Source organism: Hemiscyllium ocellatum, chromosome 26, assembly GCF_020745735.1.
Source record: "Hemiscyllium ocellatum isolate sHemOce1 chromosome 26, sHemOce1.pat.X.cur, whole genome shotgun sequence".
Lineage (NCBI taxonomy): Eukaryota > Metazoa > Chordata > Chondrichthyes > Orectolobiformes > Hemiscylliidae > Hemiscyllium > Hemiscyllium ocellatum.
In genome coordinates, this window is record NC_083426.1 from 49,148,941 (window position 1) to 49,169,819 (window position 20,879).

At 42.4% G+C, this 20,879-nt stretch overlaps 1 protein-coding gene across 1 annotated transcript in view; it reads right to left on the minus strand.

Moving 5' to 3' along the window:
- LOC132828258 (sodium-coupled monocarboxylate transporter 1-like) overlaps window positions 1-19,586 on the minus strand; it is a 94,888-nt gene extending 75,302 nt beyond the window's left edge. Inside the window, exon 1 of the mRNA XM_060845231.1 lies at window positions 19,233-19,586. Coding sequence (XP_060701214.1) covers window positions 19,233-19,586 — 354 coding nt within the window. The remainder of the gene's footprint in view (window positions 1-19,232) is intronic.
- Between the last annotated feature and the right edge of the window lie 1,293 nt (window positions 19,587-20,879).

Consider the following 20,879-nt stretch of genomic DNA (forward strand, 5'->3'; position numbering starts at 1 on the left):
CCTTGACTAACAGCCTCAAAAGACAGAAAGACTGCTAAACCAAACCAAACCAGAGAAAAGCTGAGCTGAGAGAACTGGCCACGTCCCTTTCATTGTACAAGTTTTTTTTTAAATTAAAGCCTTTTGACTGAGGTAATATCTGTTAGCTATAATCAAACTGGCCCCAAACCAGACACATCGGAACTTCTGCATTTATGACCCCTCTCAAAACAAACCAAAGACGATCTAACCTTGTTAAAGGAGCAGCATTGTAACGTCAGGATGTGATAGTGGTGATCATAGATCTCCTCAACATGAATGGAACAAAAGCCCTTCTTGCTGATGAATTCCACAGCATTATGTTACTGTGTTTTCAATGTCACGTGTGTGAAGTCGATGGCACCCAGTACCTGGGGGAAGCCAATTATTGCCAGGCTGCAACACTAATTCCATCTTGATAGATTGAAATTAACTGATATGATCTTGTACAGATGTTATCAATAATTGCCCTGATGTATTTGTTGGTGCATTATTGAGAGATCCTACGCAGCTCACTATCGCTTCTTAGAGGGAGCCAGTCACACAGACATTCAAAGCAGCTGTCCCCTTCACAGTCACCAGAAGAGTATGGCCTATCCCTCCTGCAGGTGCCTCTCCAGCATTTGGCACACTTCCATCACAGTGTCATCTGATGCACAGAACCTGCGTGACACTGCAACTCACTCATTCCCAGAAATAGAGTCAGGGATGAACAACACTGGGCCTCTTGCAGATCCTAAGCATCCTGGGGATGCTACAGCAGCAACCTCTCCCTGATGTGTGCGCGCAGTGAGGCCTGCTGCTGTTGCTGGGCTTGCTGTCAGCTCTGGCCCTCCTGGGACTGCCTCCACCTCCTTAGGAAGGCAACCACAGCATCTCCCCAGTGGCTGGATGCAGGACTCTTGATGGAAATGACTGAGATTGGGAATGTAAAGAGTAAACAGGTTCTTAGCTCTGAGAAGATTCAGATGAGGCTGAGCACACTCCTCCACACAGTGAGACATGCTGTGCTCTGAGAACAAGGAACACGCTTCTATCATTCATTCAGCTGCAGCTTGGTGCTACACCAGCTGAGTGACCAATATATTACACCAAAAAGAAACTGCTAGGTGGATACTGACATCCTCCATCCCATCAACCATGAAACCTCTCGTGCATTCAGTAGAACTGAGCATAATGTTTCCATGACAGACAATGAAGTGACCAACTCCACCTCCATCATCACCCTTACAAGTTACACAAGGTATGAATTGTCTTTGGCCAGCATTCATCACTTTTTAAGTCATTGTTGCTAATTTGTGATTCATCGAGATGCCAATATTTAGTTTAAAAGCAGCAGTGGGGTGATGCAAATTACCTTTGACCAACATTTTAATCCTCAACATATAAACTCTGCATTGCAAATGGATGATGGAATTATTGTAAACTAAATGTAGCTGTAATTTGCAAACACATGCTTCATTTATTTGCCCCTGCAAAATCATCGTGTCCAGCCAACATGAACCCCAAGCTTTCACCCATCAAACTGACGCTGTCTCTGCCCACCTTGGCCATTGTCCACCTCAGTTTTGAGTTTCAATTAGCATTTAGTGAACTGCAAGTGATGTAATGGAACACAGTCCCTAGTAATAACAACACTCTCAGCATCAGGCTCTGCCTCATTGCCAGGTACCTTCAAAGCCCAGTTTTCCCTTGCAGTAACTTGATAGCCCATTTCTGCCACCTTTGCTTCCAACATTCCCCCTTGCCTCTTGAGCTCTAACACTACCATTTATCAAGACCGTACTATGGTCCTGTTGGCTGTCCCTGTGGAGACCACAGTTGTGATCACTGCAAATAATACTATCCTCCTATAGCCTTCATACCCTCCAATGCTTTTCAGCGTAACCTTGCTTGTATTTTAACTTAAACCCTCACACTACTGCCATCCTCTCCCTACCTCAACACATGCCTCTGCTCTCTCCTCAGCCTTGAATGCCCACCCAATTTGAAAATGTGCTTCCCTTTACCCCTCTATTCAGTCTATATACATTCTGCTGCATTCTCTGATAGTCCCCTTCACTATCTGCTCATGGATCAATGCATGGAACGTGTGCAGGGAGGGTCAGTTTTGTGCACGGAAGGTCATGTCTTACCAACTTAATAGAATTCTTTGAGGAAGTGGCAAAGTTGATTGATGAGGGAAGGGCTCTAGATGTCACATGCATGGACTTCAATAAAGCATTTGATAAGGTTACCTGGTAGGCTGATGGAGAAAGTTAAGTTACATGGGGTCCAGGGTGTATTAGCTAGGTGGATAGAGAACTGGACAACAGGAGACAGACAGTAGTAATGGAAGGAAGTTTCCCAAAATGGAGACCCGTGATCAGTGGTGTTCCACAGGGATCTGTGCTGGGACTAATGTTGTTTGTGATATACATAAATGTTTGGAAGCAGGCATAGGTGGTCTGATTAGTAAGTTTGCAGATAACACTGAGATTGGTGGAATAGCAGATAGTGAAGGGGACTGTCAGAGAATACAGCAGAATGTATATAGATTGGAGAGTTGGGCAAAGAAATGGCAGGTAGAGCTCAATCCGAGAAAATGTGAGGTGATGCATTTTAGAAGATCCAATTCAAGAGCAAACTATACGGTAAATGGAAAGGTCCTGGAAAAAATTATGTACACAGAGATCTGGGTGTTAAAGTCCATTGCACCTTGAAGGTGGGAACACAGGTCGATAGAGTGGTCAAGAAGGCATATGGCATGCTTTCCTTCATCGGACAGGGTTTTGAGTACAAGAGTTGGCAGGTCATGTTACAGTTGTATAAGACTTTGGTTTGACTCCATTTGCAATACTGTGTACAGTTCTGATCACCACATTACCGAAAGGAAGTGGATACTTTGGAGAGGGTGCAGAGGATGTTCACATGGATGTTGCCTGGCATGGAGGGCACTAGCTATGAACAGAAGTTGAGTACATTAAGATTATTTTCATTAGGAAGATAGAGGTTGAGTGGGGACCTGATTGAGGCCTACAAAATCATGAGAGGTGTAGACAGGGTGGATAGCAAGAAGCTTTTTCCCAGAATGGGGAACTCAATTTCTAGGGGTCACAAGTTCAAAGTGAGAGGAGAAAAGTTTAAGGGAGGTTTGCGTGGAAAGTTCTTTATGCAGAAGGTGGTGTGTGCTTGGAACGCATTGTCAGTGGAGATGGTAGAGGTCGGCACAATAGCATAATTTAAGCTGAATCTAGACAGAGCCATGAATGGGCAGGGAGCAGAGGGATACAGATAATTGGAAATAGGCAACAGGTTTAGATAGTGGATCCGAATCAGCACAGTACAATAACTGGTTTGGGCATATTAACTGAGTTGCTGAGCCATTGAGTATTGCAGCATGTAAATAGACCATTTAGACCATCATGTCCACATTGGTCATCAAGCACCTATCTACCATTATTATATCTCCCAGCACTTGGACTGTATATTTATAAGCTAAGGCTTTTCTTGTATTCATCTAAATTCTTATTAAATGTTGTGATGGTACTAATTTTAAATATCCTTTCAGGCAGTGAGTTGCAGTTACCCACTGCCCCCGGATGAAAATACATTCCTCAAAATCTCCTCTGAACAACCTGCCCCTTATTGTAAATCTATGCCCCCTGGTTATTGACCTCCGCAGACCTTTGAAGACTGAGGGGGAACCTTGTAAAGCTGTATAAAATCAAGAAGAGCATAGATAGGATGAATAGCCAAGTTTTCTTCTCAGCATAGGGGAATGCAAAGCTAGAGAACATAGACTTAAGGTGAGAGGGGAATGAGTTAAAAGGAAACTGTTGGGCAGCTTTCTCATGTAGATAGTTGAGCACGTAGTTGATGCATTTTAGAAGATCCAATTCAAGAGCAAACTGTACTGTAAATGGAAAGGTCCTGGAAAAATTTATGTACCGGAGGAAGAGGTGGAGGCAGATACAATTACAATATTTAAAAGGCTGATGATTCATGCTTTCTATTTATATGTTTGCGTTTCTTTGGGTTGGTGATGTCATTTCCTATGGTGATGTCATTTCTATTCTTTCTCTCAGGGGGTAATAAATCAGGTCCAAGTCAATGTGTTTGTTGACAGAGTTCCGGTTGGAATGCCAGGCTTCTAGGAATTCGTCCGGAGGCTCACTGAGGATGTTACCTAGTGGGGTGACAAAACGTCTGAAAATGAACCTCCCAGCTCAGCAAGCAAACCTACATCCAGAACCTCAACCTGAGCTACAAATCTTCTCAAAACCAGTTAGTGTTATCTCTAAACTTACTGATCAAAAAATGGTCTGGATATACACTGGATACAATTATCAAATGAGTTCAGTAATACCGTACAATTGAAACTGTATGTAGGAATAAATTGGAGTAATAAGAGATTACCTACTGTAATGGATTTAATACCCTAATGCATTGGGGCCAGTAATAGGTTCTAGTAGAAAATCTGGTACAGTACTAGATTGGTTACAGTTGGTTGCAATAATTTGAATATAATAAATGATTTGATTATGGTAAGAAACAGAATTCAATAATGAGAAGAGGCAATGATCTTGCAGTATTATCACTAGACTATTAATCCAGAGACCCAGGTAATGTTCTGGGCACCTGGATTTGAATGCTGCTGTAGAATGAAATTTGAATTCAATAAAAATCTGGAGTGAAGAATGGAATGATGCCTGTGAAGCTATTGTCAGTTGTTAGGAAAACCTATCTGGTTCATGATTTGAAATTGCCATACTCGCCTGATCTGGCCCACATGTAACTCCAGATCCACAGCAATGTGGTTGATCCTTAACTCTTAACTCTTCGTTAAAGATGGACAAGAAATGCTAACCTAGCCAACGTCCCATCGATGAATTTTTAAAAAAAATTGTAATGATTAAACCAGCCTGGTAAGGTATTGCAACAGTTTACATACAGATTGTTTACAGTAAGATATTGGAGGAAGTAATGGGATGGATTAAAGCAATATTTAGTCAAGGTTTGTTTGCAAATTTATTGGTACTGAAATAGATTTAGTACAGCAATAAATTGTGTACTATAATTAATTCAGTATAATGACAGACTGGTTACAACAAACAATTGGGTACAGAAATAGATCAAGTTCAGAAATTAATTATGCATTGTAATGGACCTAGGACAATAATGGATCATTGCAGTAATGTATTGTTTAATATGAGATAAAGTACAGCTATAACTTGAATATAATAATGAATTGGCATAAAGTTGGATGCAGTATTTGATTGAGAATAGATTGAATACAATAAATTGTAATATAAAGATAAAACACTGCAGATGCTACAGCTCTGAACTCAAAACAGAAAATGCTAAAGATCCACAACAGATCTTGCAGCACCTGTGAAGAGAGAAACAGAGTTAACAATACACACACTCAATGAGAACTGAATTTGCAGAGTAGAATCGAAAGGAGTAGAAATAGGACACGTCTCCAGAGGAGATGTGAATGGTTGATAATGAACATGTGTCACAGGAACAGAAGAGATAGCAGCAGGAATAGACCATGCAGCCTTGCTGCACCTTTCACTCTGATTATGGCTGATCATGGGCTTCAACGTCATTCCCTGCTCACTCCTCATATTTCTGATGCTCGAAGAGGCCAAATATCTGTCACTCCCAGCCTTAAATATATTCAATGGTGGAGCATCCTCAATTATCATTGGTGGTGAATCCCAAACATTCACAATTCTTTAAGTGAAAGAAATTCTCCTTATCTCAGTACCAAATGATTGGCCTTTACCCTAAGACAATGGCCCCATGTTGTATATTTCCCAGCAACGACACAGTATCTATCCTTTTTTACCCCTTCAGAACTTTGTGAGCAGTGAATGCAAAATACTAAACTGAAAAAAATAACTGTTTTGCCTAGAGGGAGGATTTAGTTGCCTCAGGCCGTGAGAAGAGAGAAGGTAAAAGCAGAGGAACTGTATCTTCTGCTCTGTGACAAGGCAAAATGGGTATATTAATGCATGATTAATAATGGATTGGGCCTAGTAACAGATTGGACACAATAATAGATTGGGTGCATGAATGGATTGAATATATTTCAGATTTAGGTACGTTAATGGATTAAGTACAGGAATGGGTGAGGTATGATAATGGATTGGTTACATTGGGGGCTGCAAGTGTGGTCTAACCAGGGCTTCGTACAACTGTAGCATAACCTTGCAGCTCTTAAACTCAATTCCCTTGCTAATGAAAGCCATACACCATTCACCTTCTTAACAGCCCTATCATCTTGGATGACAACTTTGAGGGATCTATGGACATGGAACCCAAGATCCCCCTGTTCCCCAACACTGCCAAGATTCCGGCCTTTAAGCCAGTATTGTGGATTCAAATTTGACCATCCAAAATGAATCAATTTGAACACCAGGTTGAACACCATCTGGCACTCATCAGCTCAGTTCTGCATCCTGTCAATGTTCCGTTGCAACCTACAACAGCCCTCCACACTAACCACAACTCCACCAACCTTTGTGTCATCAGCAAACTTACTAACCCATCCTTCCATTTCTTCATCCAAGTTATTTGTAATAATCACAAAGAGCAGAGGTCCCAGAACAGATCCCTGTGGATCACCACTGGTCATCAAGCTCCAGGCTGAATACTTTCCATCTACCATCAGTTTCTAGGGACCAGTCAATTCTGTATCCAGACAGCCAGATTTCCTTGTATCCTGTGCCTCCTTATTTTCTGAATGAATCTACCATGGGGAACCTAATCAAATGCTTCGTTAAAATCTATGTGCACCACATCCACTGCTCTACATTCACCGAAGAGTTTTGTCACATCCTCAAAGAATTCAATAAGGCTTGTGAGGCATGGCCTGCCCCTTACAAAGCCCTTCCTGATGAAGAGCTCTGGCCCGAAACGTCGAATTTCCTGTTCCTTGGATGCTGCCTGACCTGCTGTGCTTTAACCAGCAACACATTTTCAGCTCTGTCCCTTACAAAGCCATGCTGACTATTTCTAATCAAACTATGGTTTTCCAAGTAATCATAAATCCTGTCTCTCAGAGTCCTCTCCAATACTTTGCCCACCACAGACTTAAGACTGACTAGTTTATAATTCCCAGGGTTATTCCTATTCCCTGTCTGAACAGGAATAACTTTTGCCACCTTCTAATCATGTGGTAGTACTCCAGTGCACAGAGAGGACGCAAAGATCATCGCCAAAGGCTCAGCCATCACTTCCCTGGCTTCCTGTAGTAACCTAGGGTATATGCCGTCTGGCCCAAGGGATGTATCTATCCTATATTTTCAAAATTTCCAGCCCATCCTCCTTCTTAACATCAACCTGTTCGAGCATATCAATCTGTTTCACGCTGTCCTCAGAAATGACAAGGTCCCTCTCAGTAGTGAATACTGAAGCAAAGTATTCATTAAGGGTCTCTGCTATCTCCACTGACTCCAGGTGCAAGTTCCCTCCACTATCGCTGATCTGCCCTACCCTCAGCTTTTATTAAATGCTGCTCTTCTTGTTCCTCACATAACCGTAGAATGCCTTGGGGTTTTCCTTAGCCTTACCCACTAAAGCCTTTTCATGCCCCCTTCTCGCTCTCCTAATTCTATTCTTCAGTTCCTTCCTGGCTACCTTGTAACCCTCTAGAGCCCTGTCTGACCCTTGCCTCCTCAACCTTAAGTAAGCTTCTCCACAATAAAAACTGATGCAAAATATATGTTGGCATCGCTCCTGTCTCCTGTGGTTCTACATATAGACACCCTCATTGATCTTTAAAGGACCCTATTATCTCACTAGTTGTTCTTTTGCTCCTAATGTACTTGTGGCTCACAGTACTTCTGTCTTGCTCTTCTGTTTACTGCAGATGTAAAACTCAGGAGCATGTCATGGTTGTCAGAAGTCGTCCATCAAATCAAGGGACACAACCTTCAATAAGGGGATCCTGGCACAATTAGTCAAGGGCAGCTTCAGATCAGTCCAGAGGTTTGTGAACAGTCAATCAGCCAGTTGTAATGATCAAAGTCAGGATCCTTTCTTCATAGGATGCTGGTCAAATGTTGGTCAGCCTACCTTGCTTTTACTGCACTTTTGTGGGCTCTTTTCTCTTAGGGTGAGAGAAAGGGTTGAGTTGAATGAGAGGACAATGGATGGCATAGCTGTTATTGTACATGCTCATGGATAAATGTGATGTGAGGTCCTGAGTGAGAAAAAAGGCAGCTCAAAGCCATGCAAGGTGGGGATGATGGGTGTTTGGGGTGGCTGACAGTGAGGGAGAGAAGGTATTGCAGGCAATAATGAGGGTGACAGAGTGTGAGCCTTGATGGGCTTTGGATGATGGGAAAAAAATGGAAACAAAATTGGCTTGGTCATAGAAGACAGAGGATAGCAGTGGAAGGGTGTTTTCAGAATGGAGTCTGATAACTAGTGGAGTTCCGCAGGGAGCAGTCTTAGGTCCTCTGTTGTTTACAGCATATATAAGTGATCTGGAGGAAAATGTGGGAGGTCTGATTGGTAAGTTTCCAGATGACAGAAGATTTGTGGAGTGATAGTGCCGGCAACTGTGAAAGGATACAACAGAATGTCAATAGATTGGTGACTTGGGCACAGAAATGGCAGATAGAGTTTAATCCAGACAAATGTGAGGTGATGCATTTTGGAGGATCAAATTTAGATGTGAATTACACTGTAAATGACAGAACCCTTAGTTAATTAACATACAGGCGTATCTGGGCATGCAGGTCCATAGTTCCCTAAAACGTGGCAATATAGGTGGCCAAGGTGATTCAGGAGGTATATGGCATGTTTGCCTTCATCGGCCAGGGCATGGAGTATAAGAGTTAGCAAACCATGTTGTGGCTATATAAAACCCTCATGAGGCCACATTTGGAGTATTATGTGCAGTTTTGGTCACCACACTACCAGAAGGATGTGGAAGCTTTGGAGAGAATGCAGAGAAGGTTCACTAAGATGGTGCCTGCTCTTGAGAGCATTGGCTATGAGGAAAGGTTAAAAAGGCTAGGATTGTAAAGATGGTGGCTGAGAAGAGACCTGATGGAGGTGTGCAAAATTATGAAAGGCATTGAGAGGATGGGTGGTCAGAGACTTTTTCCTGAGATTGAAGTTTCAGTTACGAGAGGGGGAGATGTGAGAGGGAATTGTTTTCACACAGAGAGTGGTTGGAGCCTGGAACACACTGCCAGGAGAGGCGACATTTAAGGGGCATCTGGTTGGTTACATGAACAGGGAGGGAGAAGAGGGAGACAGGCTGAATAAGGGCAGAAGGTTTGTTTTTTGAGTTTGATTAGGGCATGATGGTCAGCGCAGGCTTGGAAGGCTGAAGGACCTGTTCCTGTGTTGTACTTCTCTTTTGTTCTTTTGTTCTCTTAAATCTGTCACATCCAGGGTAAATGTGACAAACCGTGCAGGTCAACTCCAGACTGACAGCACAATCGCCAATTGAAGACTGCTTCAGCCCCAGTGATGTTGATTTATCTTGGCAGTGACGCATTCTTCCAGGTTCGGCAGTTCGGAGAATCATGCTGGCATTGATGCGAGGGGCACCATGGGACAGGATAGGAAGTTATTTAGATTAAGTTTTGGATGATGGTGCAAGGAGTCTCTTTGGGTTTCACTGAGAGAAACTGTTCATGAAACTCAACAAATCAGCTTCAGAAAGATTTGTCTATATTTTATATTTGGGTAAAATTGATGATCTTTAATGGCACATTATGAACGAATGAATTCTGTGACCAGAGAATTCAGCTGATTAGCATTCAGGTTCATAATTTACTTGCCTTGAACTAACGTGCCAATTTATCCTCACCTCGCTGAAGAATGTGATACTGGAATGCAGTTAAACAAGTTCAAGGAACACCACAGTTACACATCTAAGCAACTATTGTTCACCAGTATACATAAATATCTGGTGTCGACATTTATTTAACTGTTGTACCACCCTTTTGAATTCACTGACTAATAATAAATGTCTTTGTTTACTCTGAGTGATTCAGAGTTTTTTCTAAATTTTATGTAAAGATTGATGAAAACAGTGATCAGTTTCAAAATGCTCCATATTCAGCAGGTTTGATCTGTGCTTTTATTAAATGCTGCTCTCAATATGAATGTAGGACAGGGAGAGGAGGAAAGAGTTGTTCTATAAAACCATAAGACATCGAGTCATAGAGATGTACAGCATGGAAACAGACCCTTCCATCCAACCCGTCCATGCCGACCAGATATCTGAATCCAACTTAGTCTCACCCGCCAGCACCCGGCCCATATCCCTTCAAACCCTTCCTATTCATATTCCCTTCCAAATGCCACTTAAGTGTTGCAATTGTACCAGCCTCCATCACATCCACTGGCAGCTCATTCCATACACACACCACCCTCTGCGTGAAAACGTTGCCCCTTAGGTCTCTTTTATATATTTCCCCTCTCACCCTAAACCTATGCCCTCTAGTTCTGAACTCCTCGACTCCAAGGAAAAGACTTTGCCTATTTACCCTATCCATGCCCCTCATAATTTTGTAAACCTCTCTAAGGTCACCCCCAGCCTCCGACGCTCCAGGAAAAACAGTCCCAGTCTGTTCAACCTCTCCCTGTAGCTCAAATCCTCCAACCCTGGCAATATCCTTGTAAATCTTTTCTGAACCCTTTCAAGTTTCACAACACCTTTCAGATAGGAAGGAGACCAGAATTGCACGCAATATTCCAACAGTGGCCTAACCAATCTCCTGGACAGCTGCAACATGACCTCCCAACTCATGTACTCCATACTCTGACCAATAAAGGAAAGCATACTAAATGCCTTCTTCATTATCCTATGTACCTGCAGCTCCACTTTCAAGGAGCTATGAACCTGCACTCCAAGGTCTCTTTGTTCAGCAACACTCCCTAGGACCTGACCATTAAGTGTATAAGTCCTGCTATGATTTGCCTTCCCAAAATGCAGCATCTCGCAGTTATTTGAATTAAACTCCATCTGCCACTTCTCAGCCCATTGGCCCATCTGGTCCAGATCCTGTTGTAATCTGAGGTAACCCTTTTCGCTGTCCACTACACCTCCAATTTTGGTGTCATCTGCAAACTTACTAACTGTACCTCTTATGCTTGCATCCAAGTCATTTATGTAAATGACAAACAGTAGAAGGCCAAGCACCGATCCTTGTGACACTCCACTGGTCACAGGTCTCCAGTCTGAAAAACAACCCTCCACCACCACCCTCTGTCTTCTACCTTTGAGCCAGTTCTGTATCCAAATGGCTAGTTCTCCCTGTATTCCATGAGATCTAACCTTACTAATCAGTCTCCCATGGGGAACCTTGTCGAACGCCTTACTGAAGTCCATATAGATCACATCTACTGCTCTGCCCTCATCAATCTTCTTGGTTACTTCTTCAAAAAACGCAATCAAGTTTGAGAGACATTATTTCCCACGCACAAAACCATGTTGACTATCCCTAGTCAGTCCTTGCCTTTCCAAATACAAGTACATCCTGCCCCTCAGGATTCCCTCCAACAACTTGCCCACTACCAAGATCAGGCTCACCAGTCTATAGTGCCCTGGCTTGTCTTTACCACCCTTCGTAAACAGTGGTCCCACGTTAGCCAACCTCCAGTCTTCCGGCACCTCACCTGTGACTATCGATGATACAAATATCTCAGCAAGAGGCCCAGCAATCACTTCTCTAGCTTCCCACGGAGTTCTCGGGTACACGTAACCAGGTCCTGGGGTTTTATCCACTTTTAACCGTTTCAGGACATCCAGCACTTCCTCCTGTGTAATCTGGATATTTTGCAAGATGTCACCATCTATTTCCCTACAGTCTACATCTTCCATATCCAATTCCACAGTAAATACTGATGCAAAATATTCATTTAGTATCTCCCCCATTTTCTGTGGCTCCACACAAAGGCCGCCTTGTTGATCTTTGAGAGACCCTATTCTCTCCCTAGTTACCCTTTTGTCCTGAATATATTTGTAAAAACACTTTGGATTCTCCTTAATTCTATTTTCCAAAGCTATGTCATGTCCCTGTTTTGCCTTCCTGATTTCCCTCTTAAGTATACTCCTACTGCCTTTATACTCTTCTAAGGATTCATTCGCTCTATCCTGTCTATACCTGACATATGCTTCCTTCTTTTTCTTAACCAAATCCCCAATTTCTTTAGTCATCCAGCATTCCCTATACCTATCAGCCTTCCCTTTCACCCTGACAGGAATATACTTTCTCTGGATTCTTGTTATCTCATTTCTGAACGCTTCCCAATTTCCAGCCGTCCCTTCACCTGCGAACATCTGCCTCCAATCAGCTTTCGAAAGTTCTTGCCCAATATCATCAAAATTGGCCTTTCTCCAATTTAGAACTTCAACTTTTAGATCTGGTCTATCCTTTACCATCACTATTTTAAAATGAATAGAATTATGGTGGCTGGCCCCAAAGTGCTCCCCCACTGACACCTCAGTCACCTGCCCTGCCTTATTTCCCAAGAGTAGGTCAAGTTTTGCACCTTCTCTAGTAGGTACATCCACATACTGAATCAGAAAATTGTCTTGTACGCACTTAACAAATTCCTCTCCATCTAAACCTTTAACACTATGGCAGTCCCAGTCGATGTTTGGAAAATTAAAGTCCCCTACCATAACTACCCTATTATTCTTACAGATAGCTGAGATCACCTTACAAGTTTGTTTCTCAATTTCCCTCTGACTAATGGGGGGTCTATAATACAATCCCAATAAGGTGATCATCCCTTTCTTATTTCTCAGTTCCACCCAAATAACTCTCTTGGATGTATTTCCAGGAATATCCTCCCTCAGCACAGCTATAATGCTATCCCAAATCAAAAATGCCACTTCCCTTCCTCTCTTGCCTCCCTTTCTATCCTTCCTGTAGCATTTGTATCCTGGAACATTAAGCTGCCAGTCCTGCCCATCCCTGAGCCATGTTTCCGTAATTGCTATGATATCCCAGTCCCACGTTCCTAACCATGCCCTCAGTTCATCTGCCTTCCCTGTTCGCCCCCTTGCATTGAAATAGATGCAGTTTAATTTATTATTCCTACCTTGTCCCTGCCTGCCCTGACTGTTTGACTTACTTCTGTTCTCAGCTGTACCCGTCTCAGATCGATCTCTTACCTCACTATCTCCCTGGGGGTTCCACCCCCACCCTCCCCTCCCCCCGCTTTACTAGTTTAAATCCTCCCAAGCAGTTCTAGCAAATTTCCCTGCCAGTATAATAGTCCCCTTCCAATTTAGGTACTACCCGTCCTTCTTGTACAGGTCATTTCTACCCCAAAAAAGATTCCAATGATCCAAAAATGTGAATCCTTCTCCCATACCAGCTCCTCAGCCATGCATTCATCTGCTCTATCCTCCTATTCCTGCCCTCACTAGCTTGTAGCACTGGGAGTAATCCAGATATTACTACCCTTGAGGACTCCTTTTTAAATTTCTGCCTCACCCTCTGTAATCTCCCTTCAGAGTCTCAACCTTTTCCCTTCCAATGTCGTTGGTTCCAATGTGGACAATGACCTCCTGCTGGCTCCTCTCCCCCGTGAGAACAGTCTGCACTCTCTCTGAGACATCCTTGATCCTGGCACCAGGGAAACAACACACCATTCTGCTTTTTCTCTGCTGGCCGCAGAAACGTCTGTCTGTACCTCTGACTACAGAATCCCCAAACACAACTGATCTCTTGGAAGCCAACGTACCCCTTGTTGCATTAGAGCCAGTCTCAATACCAGAAACTAGGCTGTTTGTGCTACGTTCCCCTGAGAATCCATCACCCCCGACATTTTCCAAAATAGCAAACCTGTTTGAAATGGGTATATCCCTAGGTGCCGACCTCGCTCACCCTACCTGGAGTTAACCCATCTATGTGACTGTATCTGAGACATTCCCCCCCTTCCTATAACTGCCATCCATCACATACTGTTGCTGTTGCAAATTACTCATCGCTTCTATCTGTCTCTCCAACTGATCTACTCGATCTGATAAGATTCACATCCAACAGCATTTATGGCAGATATAATCCGCAGTAACCCTTAAACTCTCTTTAAACTCCCACATCTGACAAGAAGTACATGTCACTGCGAAGGCTATTTTTGCTCCTTCACAATCTATAGACCCAGAAAATAACACCGTCTTATTCCTCTACAAACACTGCCCCAGGTTAAATTAATAGCTACGGCTTATATTTTAAGTTTAATCAAGAGACTTATCTCCAAAAACATATAATCAAGAAAGAATTCACAATACTCACTACTGCAGCCTTTCTCTTGGACAGACTTAAAACAACAATTAACTTATCTGATTCTGTGCTGTGAACTTCACCCAACAGTTCCTCCAAGATTAGTTGTGAATTTCACTGTTTGTTAATTTTCCCAGATGCACTCCGATGTCCAGCAATACATGAATTCAAACAGCAAAGGCAGTAACTGTGCAGGTTCTCTCTCTCTCTCTGCACTGTCCTCACCATGTGCTCCCTTTGTTCTTCTCCCTTTCAAAACTGCTGTTGTTTAGACTTTTTTTTTCCAAAGTTCCAAAACAATGCAACAGCATATAAAACAGTAATTGCTGCTCCTGGAATTCAAGGAAATCACCTCCATCACCTAAAATACCTCAAAAAAAGGAGCAGCTCTTACAGCCAGAAATTTTTCCTGTCCTCCATCTTGGATTACCCAGAATCCATTATAGGAACAGAAATTAGGCCATTCGGTCCATTGAGTCTGATCTGCCATTCAATCATGGCTGACAGGTTTTTCAACTCCATTCTCCCGCTTTCTGCCCATAAAGTTTGATCCCCTTGGCAACCAAGAACTTACCTAACTCTGTTTTAAATATACGCAATGGCCTGGCCTCCATAGCCTTCTGTGGTAATAAATTCCACAGATTCACCACTGTCTGGCTAAAGAGGTTTCTCTTTATCTCTGTTTTAAAATGTCTTCCATTTACTCTAAGGCTGCGTCCTCAGGTCCTCGTCTCACCTACCAGTGGAAACATCTTCCCAATATCTACTCTGTCCAGACTGTTCAACACTCTGAAAGTTTCAATCAGACGCCCCCTCATCTTTCTACACTCCATCAAATATAGTCGAAGAGTCGTCAAATGTTCCTCATATGTTAAGCTTTTCATTCCTGGGATCATTCTCGTAAACCTCCTCTAGACTCACGCCAGGGTCAGTATATCCTTCCTGAGGTATGATACCCAAAATTGCTCACAGTCTTCTAAATGTGGGCTGACCAGACCCTTGTAAAGCCTCAAAAGTACGTCCCTGCTTTTCTGTTCTAGTTCTCGTGAGATGAATGATGACATAGTGTTTGCCTTCCTAACTACTGACTCAACCTGCAAGTTTACCTTAAGAGAAACCTGGACTAGAACTTCCAAGTCCCTTTGCACTTCAGATTTCTGAATTTTCTCCCTATTTAGAAATTAGACCATGCCTCTATTCTTCCTATCAAAATGCATGACCTCACACTTGCCCACATTGTGTTCCATCTGCCACTTCTTTGCCCACTCTCCTAACCTGTCCAAATCCTTCTGAAATCTCCCTGCTTCCTCTTTACTACCTGTCCTCCATCTATCTTTGTATCATCTGCAAACTTAGCCAGAATGTCCTCAGTTCCTTCGTCCAGATCATTAATGTATAAAGTGAAAATTTGTGGTCCCAACACTCACCCTTCTGGAACACTACTGGCTTCCATCCTGAGAAGGACCCTTTTATCCCCATCCTCTGCCTTCTGCCACACAGCCAAGCTTCTATCCAAACTATCACCTGGTCTTTAACATCAAGAGGCCTTACCTTACTCAGCAGCCTCCTGTGCGGCACCTTATCAAAGGCCTTCAGAAAGTTCAGCTAAATAACATCCATGGTCTAACCTACTTGTTACCTCCTCAAAGAATTTGTCAGGCATGACCTCTCCTTGATGAAATTTATTTTACAATGCACTTCCAAGTATTCAGAAATCTCATCCTTTATGTGGACTCCAAAATCTTAGCAATGACTGGGGTCAGGCTAACCGGCCTATAATTTCCCATTTTTTGCCTTGCTCCCTTCTTAAGCAGGGCAGTTACTAAGCTATTTTCCAGTTTTCTAGGACCCTTCCAGACCCCAGTGATACCTGAAAGATCACTACTAAAGCCTCCACTACCACTTCAGAAATCTCCTTCAAAACTCTAGGGTGTAGTCCATCCGGTCCAGGTGATTTATCCACTCTCAGACCTTTCAGTTTTTTTAGCACCTTCTCCTTGGTGATAGCCACTCTGCTCCCTGACATTCTTGAATTTTTTGGGATATTACTCATGTCTTCCACTGTGAAGACTGACGCAAAGTTCTTATTCAGTTCCTCAGCCTTTTCTTTGCTCCCCATTACTACTTCTCCAGCATCATTTTCCAACGGCTCAATGTCTGGTTTTGCTTCCCTTTTGCTCTTTATATATCTAAAGAAACTCTTGTAATCTTACCTAAAATTACCGACTGTCTGATAGTTTTACTGCTCTAAGAGTCAGGTAGGATTTGTATCCCCCCCTCAGCAGAAATACCTGATCTTCCCCCACAGCTTACATCATTGCTGAATAGGACAAAGTGAGGACTGCAGATGCTGGAGAACAGAGCGGTGTGGTGCTGGAAAATGCACAGTCAGTCAGGCAGTATCTGAGGAGCAGGAGAATTAATGTTTCAGGCATTCCTGATGAAAGGCTTATTCCTGAAATGTCAATTCTCCTGCTCCTCGGATGCCACCTGGTTGCTGAATTGCTTGTTGTTAATTGTAAGATTATGATGCTTTGTTCTGAATTCCCCAACAAAGGAAAAGAGTTCCACTTTAACTTCTCTTTCAATTCATTTCCACACTGTAAATAATCTAATCTAATCTAATTATAACTTCATGATCTTGTATGTCAGTGGTGTTTGTGGGAACATACTATGAACAGGTTGGCTGCAAGGTCAACAGCAGTGATTACACTTCAGAAACATTACATTGGCTACAAAGCATTTTGGAACATACTGAGGTCCTGGCGGGCACGAAACAAACACTTCCTTCGACATAAACAAACACAGTTCATTTTATTTAAGACCTATCATATTATAGGATGTACTGAGGTGCTTCAGAGAAATGTCATCACAAGTATTGAACACAAATTTAAAGACATTTTGCAGACTAAAAGTTTAAATGTAACAAAATTCAATTTGGAACTCCAGATCATTTTTGTAAGGAGCTATGTCATGGAAGAAGGCAACAGTAAGCCCATCTTTATGGACATTGTTTCTGGCAATAAATGCTATCAGTTTGCACTAGGCTTGTGTAACTGGTTACATGCCCGAACTCTAACCCTAGTCCAAGTTCTCAATGAAAGTCCGACAGACATTAGAACAGGTGACCAAGTGTCTGGAAGACTGATTTAAAGAAGGTGAGAGAGCAGTGACCAGTTTAGGGACAGAATTCCAAAACTTGGGTACTAGATAGCTGAAAGCACTGCCACTACCAATGGAATAAAAGCAAAATAATTCAATGCTGGAGATCTCATAGAGTCATAGAGATGTAAAGCATGGAAACAGACCCTTCAGTCCAACTTGTCCATGCTGACCAGATATCCTAACCTAATCTAGTCCCATTGGCCCATATCCCTGTAAACCCTTTCTATTCATGTACCCATTCAGATGTCTTTTAAATGCTGTAATTGTACTGGCCTTCGCCATTTCCTCAAGCAACTCATTTCAAACACGCACCACCCTCTGTGTGAAACAATTATCCTTTAGGTCTCTTTTATATCTGTCCCCTCTTATCCTAAACCTATGCCCGCTAGTTCCGGTCTTCCCCCACCCCAGGGAAAATACCTTGTCTACTTATCCTATCTATGCCCCTCATGATTTTATAAACTGTATAAGGTCACCCCTCAGCCTCCGAAACTCCAGGGAAAGCAGACCCAGTCTATTCAGCCTGTCCCTATAGCTCAAATCCTCCAACCCTGGCAAAATCCTTGTAAATCTTTTCTGAACCTTAAGTTTCACAACATCCTTCCGATAAGAAAGAGACCGGAATTGCATGCAATATTCCAAAATTGGCATAACCAATGTCCTGTAAGTCGCAACATGACCTCCCAACTCCTGTACTGAATGTTCTAACCAATGAAAGAAAGCATACCAAACACTCTCACTAACCTATCCATCTGCGACCCTACTTTCAGGGAACTATGAACCTGCACTCCAGTCTGTTTGTTCAGCAACACTAACCAGGACCTTACCATTAAGTGTTGTAAGCCCTGCTCTGATTTGCCTTTACAAAATGCAGCACCTCACATCTATCTAAATTAAACGCCACTCCTCAGTCCTTTAACCCATCTGATCAAGATCCCATTGTATCCTGACGTAAACTTCTTTGCTGTCCACTACACCTTTAATTTTGGCGTCATCTGCAAACTTACTGACTATACCTCCTCTGTTCACATCCAAATCGTTCACATAAATGAAGAAAAGCAGTGGACCCAGCACCGATCCTTGTGGCACACCACTACAGAAAGTGCTGGAGAACTCAGCATGTCTGGTAGAATCTGTGGAGAAAGAAACAAAGTTCAAGCCTAATATGACTCATTTTTGGACTCTTCTGTGTTCTGAAGAGTCATATTGGACTTAAAACATTATCTCTGTTTCTCACTGCATGGACACTGTCAGACCTGCATTTCTCCACCACCTTTTGTTGATCTAATGTAATTGTAATTGTACTATCTAATGTAGATCAGTGAGCACAGGTATAATAGTTGAACCGGCCTTGGTATAAATTAACATCCAGAAAGTGGAGTTTTGGATGATGTCGAGTATATGAAGGATGCTATGTAGGAGTCTATCATGAAGACTACTAGATTAATCAAGTATAGAGGAAGTGAAGGCAAGGCATGAATGAGGAGTTTCAGACAAGTTGGAGATGAATAATATTACATTGGTGTTGGTCTTGAGAATTGAGGATTATGGGTTTGGAGATCATTTCAGGGTCAAATAGAATGCCAAGGCTTTAAATGGTCTTGTTCATGTTGGGAAATTACCAAGGAAAGGAATGAAGCTGGTGGCTAGGAAATGGAGTTCATAGTAAGGATCAAAGAAACCGTACTTCAGTCTTCAGCACATACAGTTAAAAGAAATTCTAGCTCATGTAATATTGGTTATTGGTTAAGTATAGTTTGTACTTTAGATTTACAAATGATTATTTTCAGTTCTTACCTCATAAGTACTGGTGATGTTGAGTCTGTAGAATACAGGCAGGAAGAATTCAGCACTGACGATGGTCACTACGGCATAGCTAATGCAGAAAATCAAGAACATAGCCCCAAACCGGTAAACCTCTGCTGGTGTCCCAATCACTGTCACTGCAGACATAAAGCTGGCAGTAAGGGACATCGCCACAGGCAATGCCCTCAGCTGTCTGTCTCCAAGTAAAAACTGGCTGTTGGATTGCTGGCCCCTTGCTTTAATTGCATGATAGATTCCAATGAATGCAGAAACAAGCAGCATGGTCACGAATACCACATAATCCCACACTGTGAACTCACCCACGGTTGTGTGATGAGTAGACATTTTGAAACAGATTCAAAGTAGGAGCTGTTCTCTTCAAAGAAGTGAAAGTTGCTTGAAGAAAACATTTAAAAATAAACTTTCCCGAAGTTTTAATTATCAATTCAAGTTCGTAAAACAAACCTCATGTTCTCTGGAAAAATGTCATTGGGAACAGAAGAACAAAATTGCCAAAAAGGAAAATTTGTCAAAACATTCTGTACATTAACGGAGGTGCTAGATGATGAAGGGACTTTGCAACAGGTATAATTGATTTACTGTGAGCAAGTACAAGTCAGAGCAAAGACAAAGAGACTCAGAAAGCCCGTCCCACACCTTGGTTCTTGGCCTCTCACACAGCATTGCTCAAAGAAACCTTTGTACTGCACCCCACAGATTGAGTCACAAATCACCTTACCTCCCACGAGAAGTGTTTCTAAAGAAACCACTGACTATACCAGTGATTTGTAACCATTCTCAAATTATATAATTGCCTGAACTCTGATTTAGGAGTGTCAATAATTAACTATAGCAAACAGTTTTTACTGTTATAATTGAACTCTCAGCTTTTGACCAAATCAATGTCTTGCTGTATGTAAGCATTTTTAGTATATGGATCCAGAATCACAATACAAGATATACTGACCTTCTCCCTCCCTGCTTGTCCTCTGTTAACACATTCTTTAGTTGTGTGTCCTTTGCATCTTGACATCTCCGATGAGTGGCAGCCTATTTTTCTGATCTCCCCTCCTCTTCAGGAGATGGTAGAAATTTCTGTTCATTACAGATCTCAACCCATTGATGTCAGATACAGTGCTACCCCTACTGCCCAAGAAAGTTTGTCTTATTCTGTGCAGACTGCCTACTGGAGACAGATTTGAATACTCTGGTGGGAGTCGAAATGCAGGTAGGGGGAATTGTGCATGAGATGTGATGGTAGCCGTCAAGATTTGGCTACATCCTTCTGCTGAGTATTTAGATGATGGTATTAAAAGTAATATTAGCAAATTTGCTGATGATACAAAGCTGGGTGGCAGGGTGAAATGTGAGGAGGATGTTAGGAGATTACAGGGTGACCTGGACAGGCTAGGTGAGTGGACAAATGCATGGCAGATGCAGTTTAATGTGGATAAATGTGTGGTTATCCACTTTGATGGCAAGAACATGAGGCAGATTACTACTTAAATTGAGTCAAGTTAGGTAAAGGGGCAGTACAATGAGATCTAAGTGTTCTTGTACACCAGTCAATGAAGGCAAGCATGCAGGTACAGCAGGCAGTGAAGAAAGCTAATAGCATGCTGGCCTTCATAACAAGAG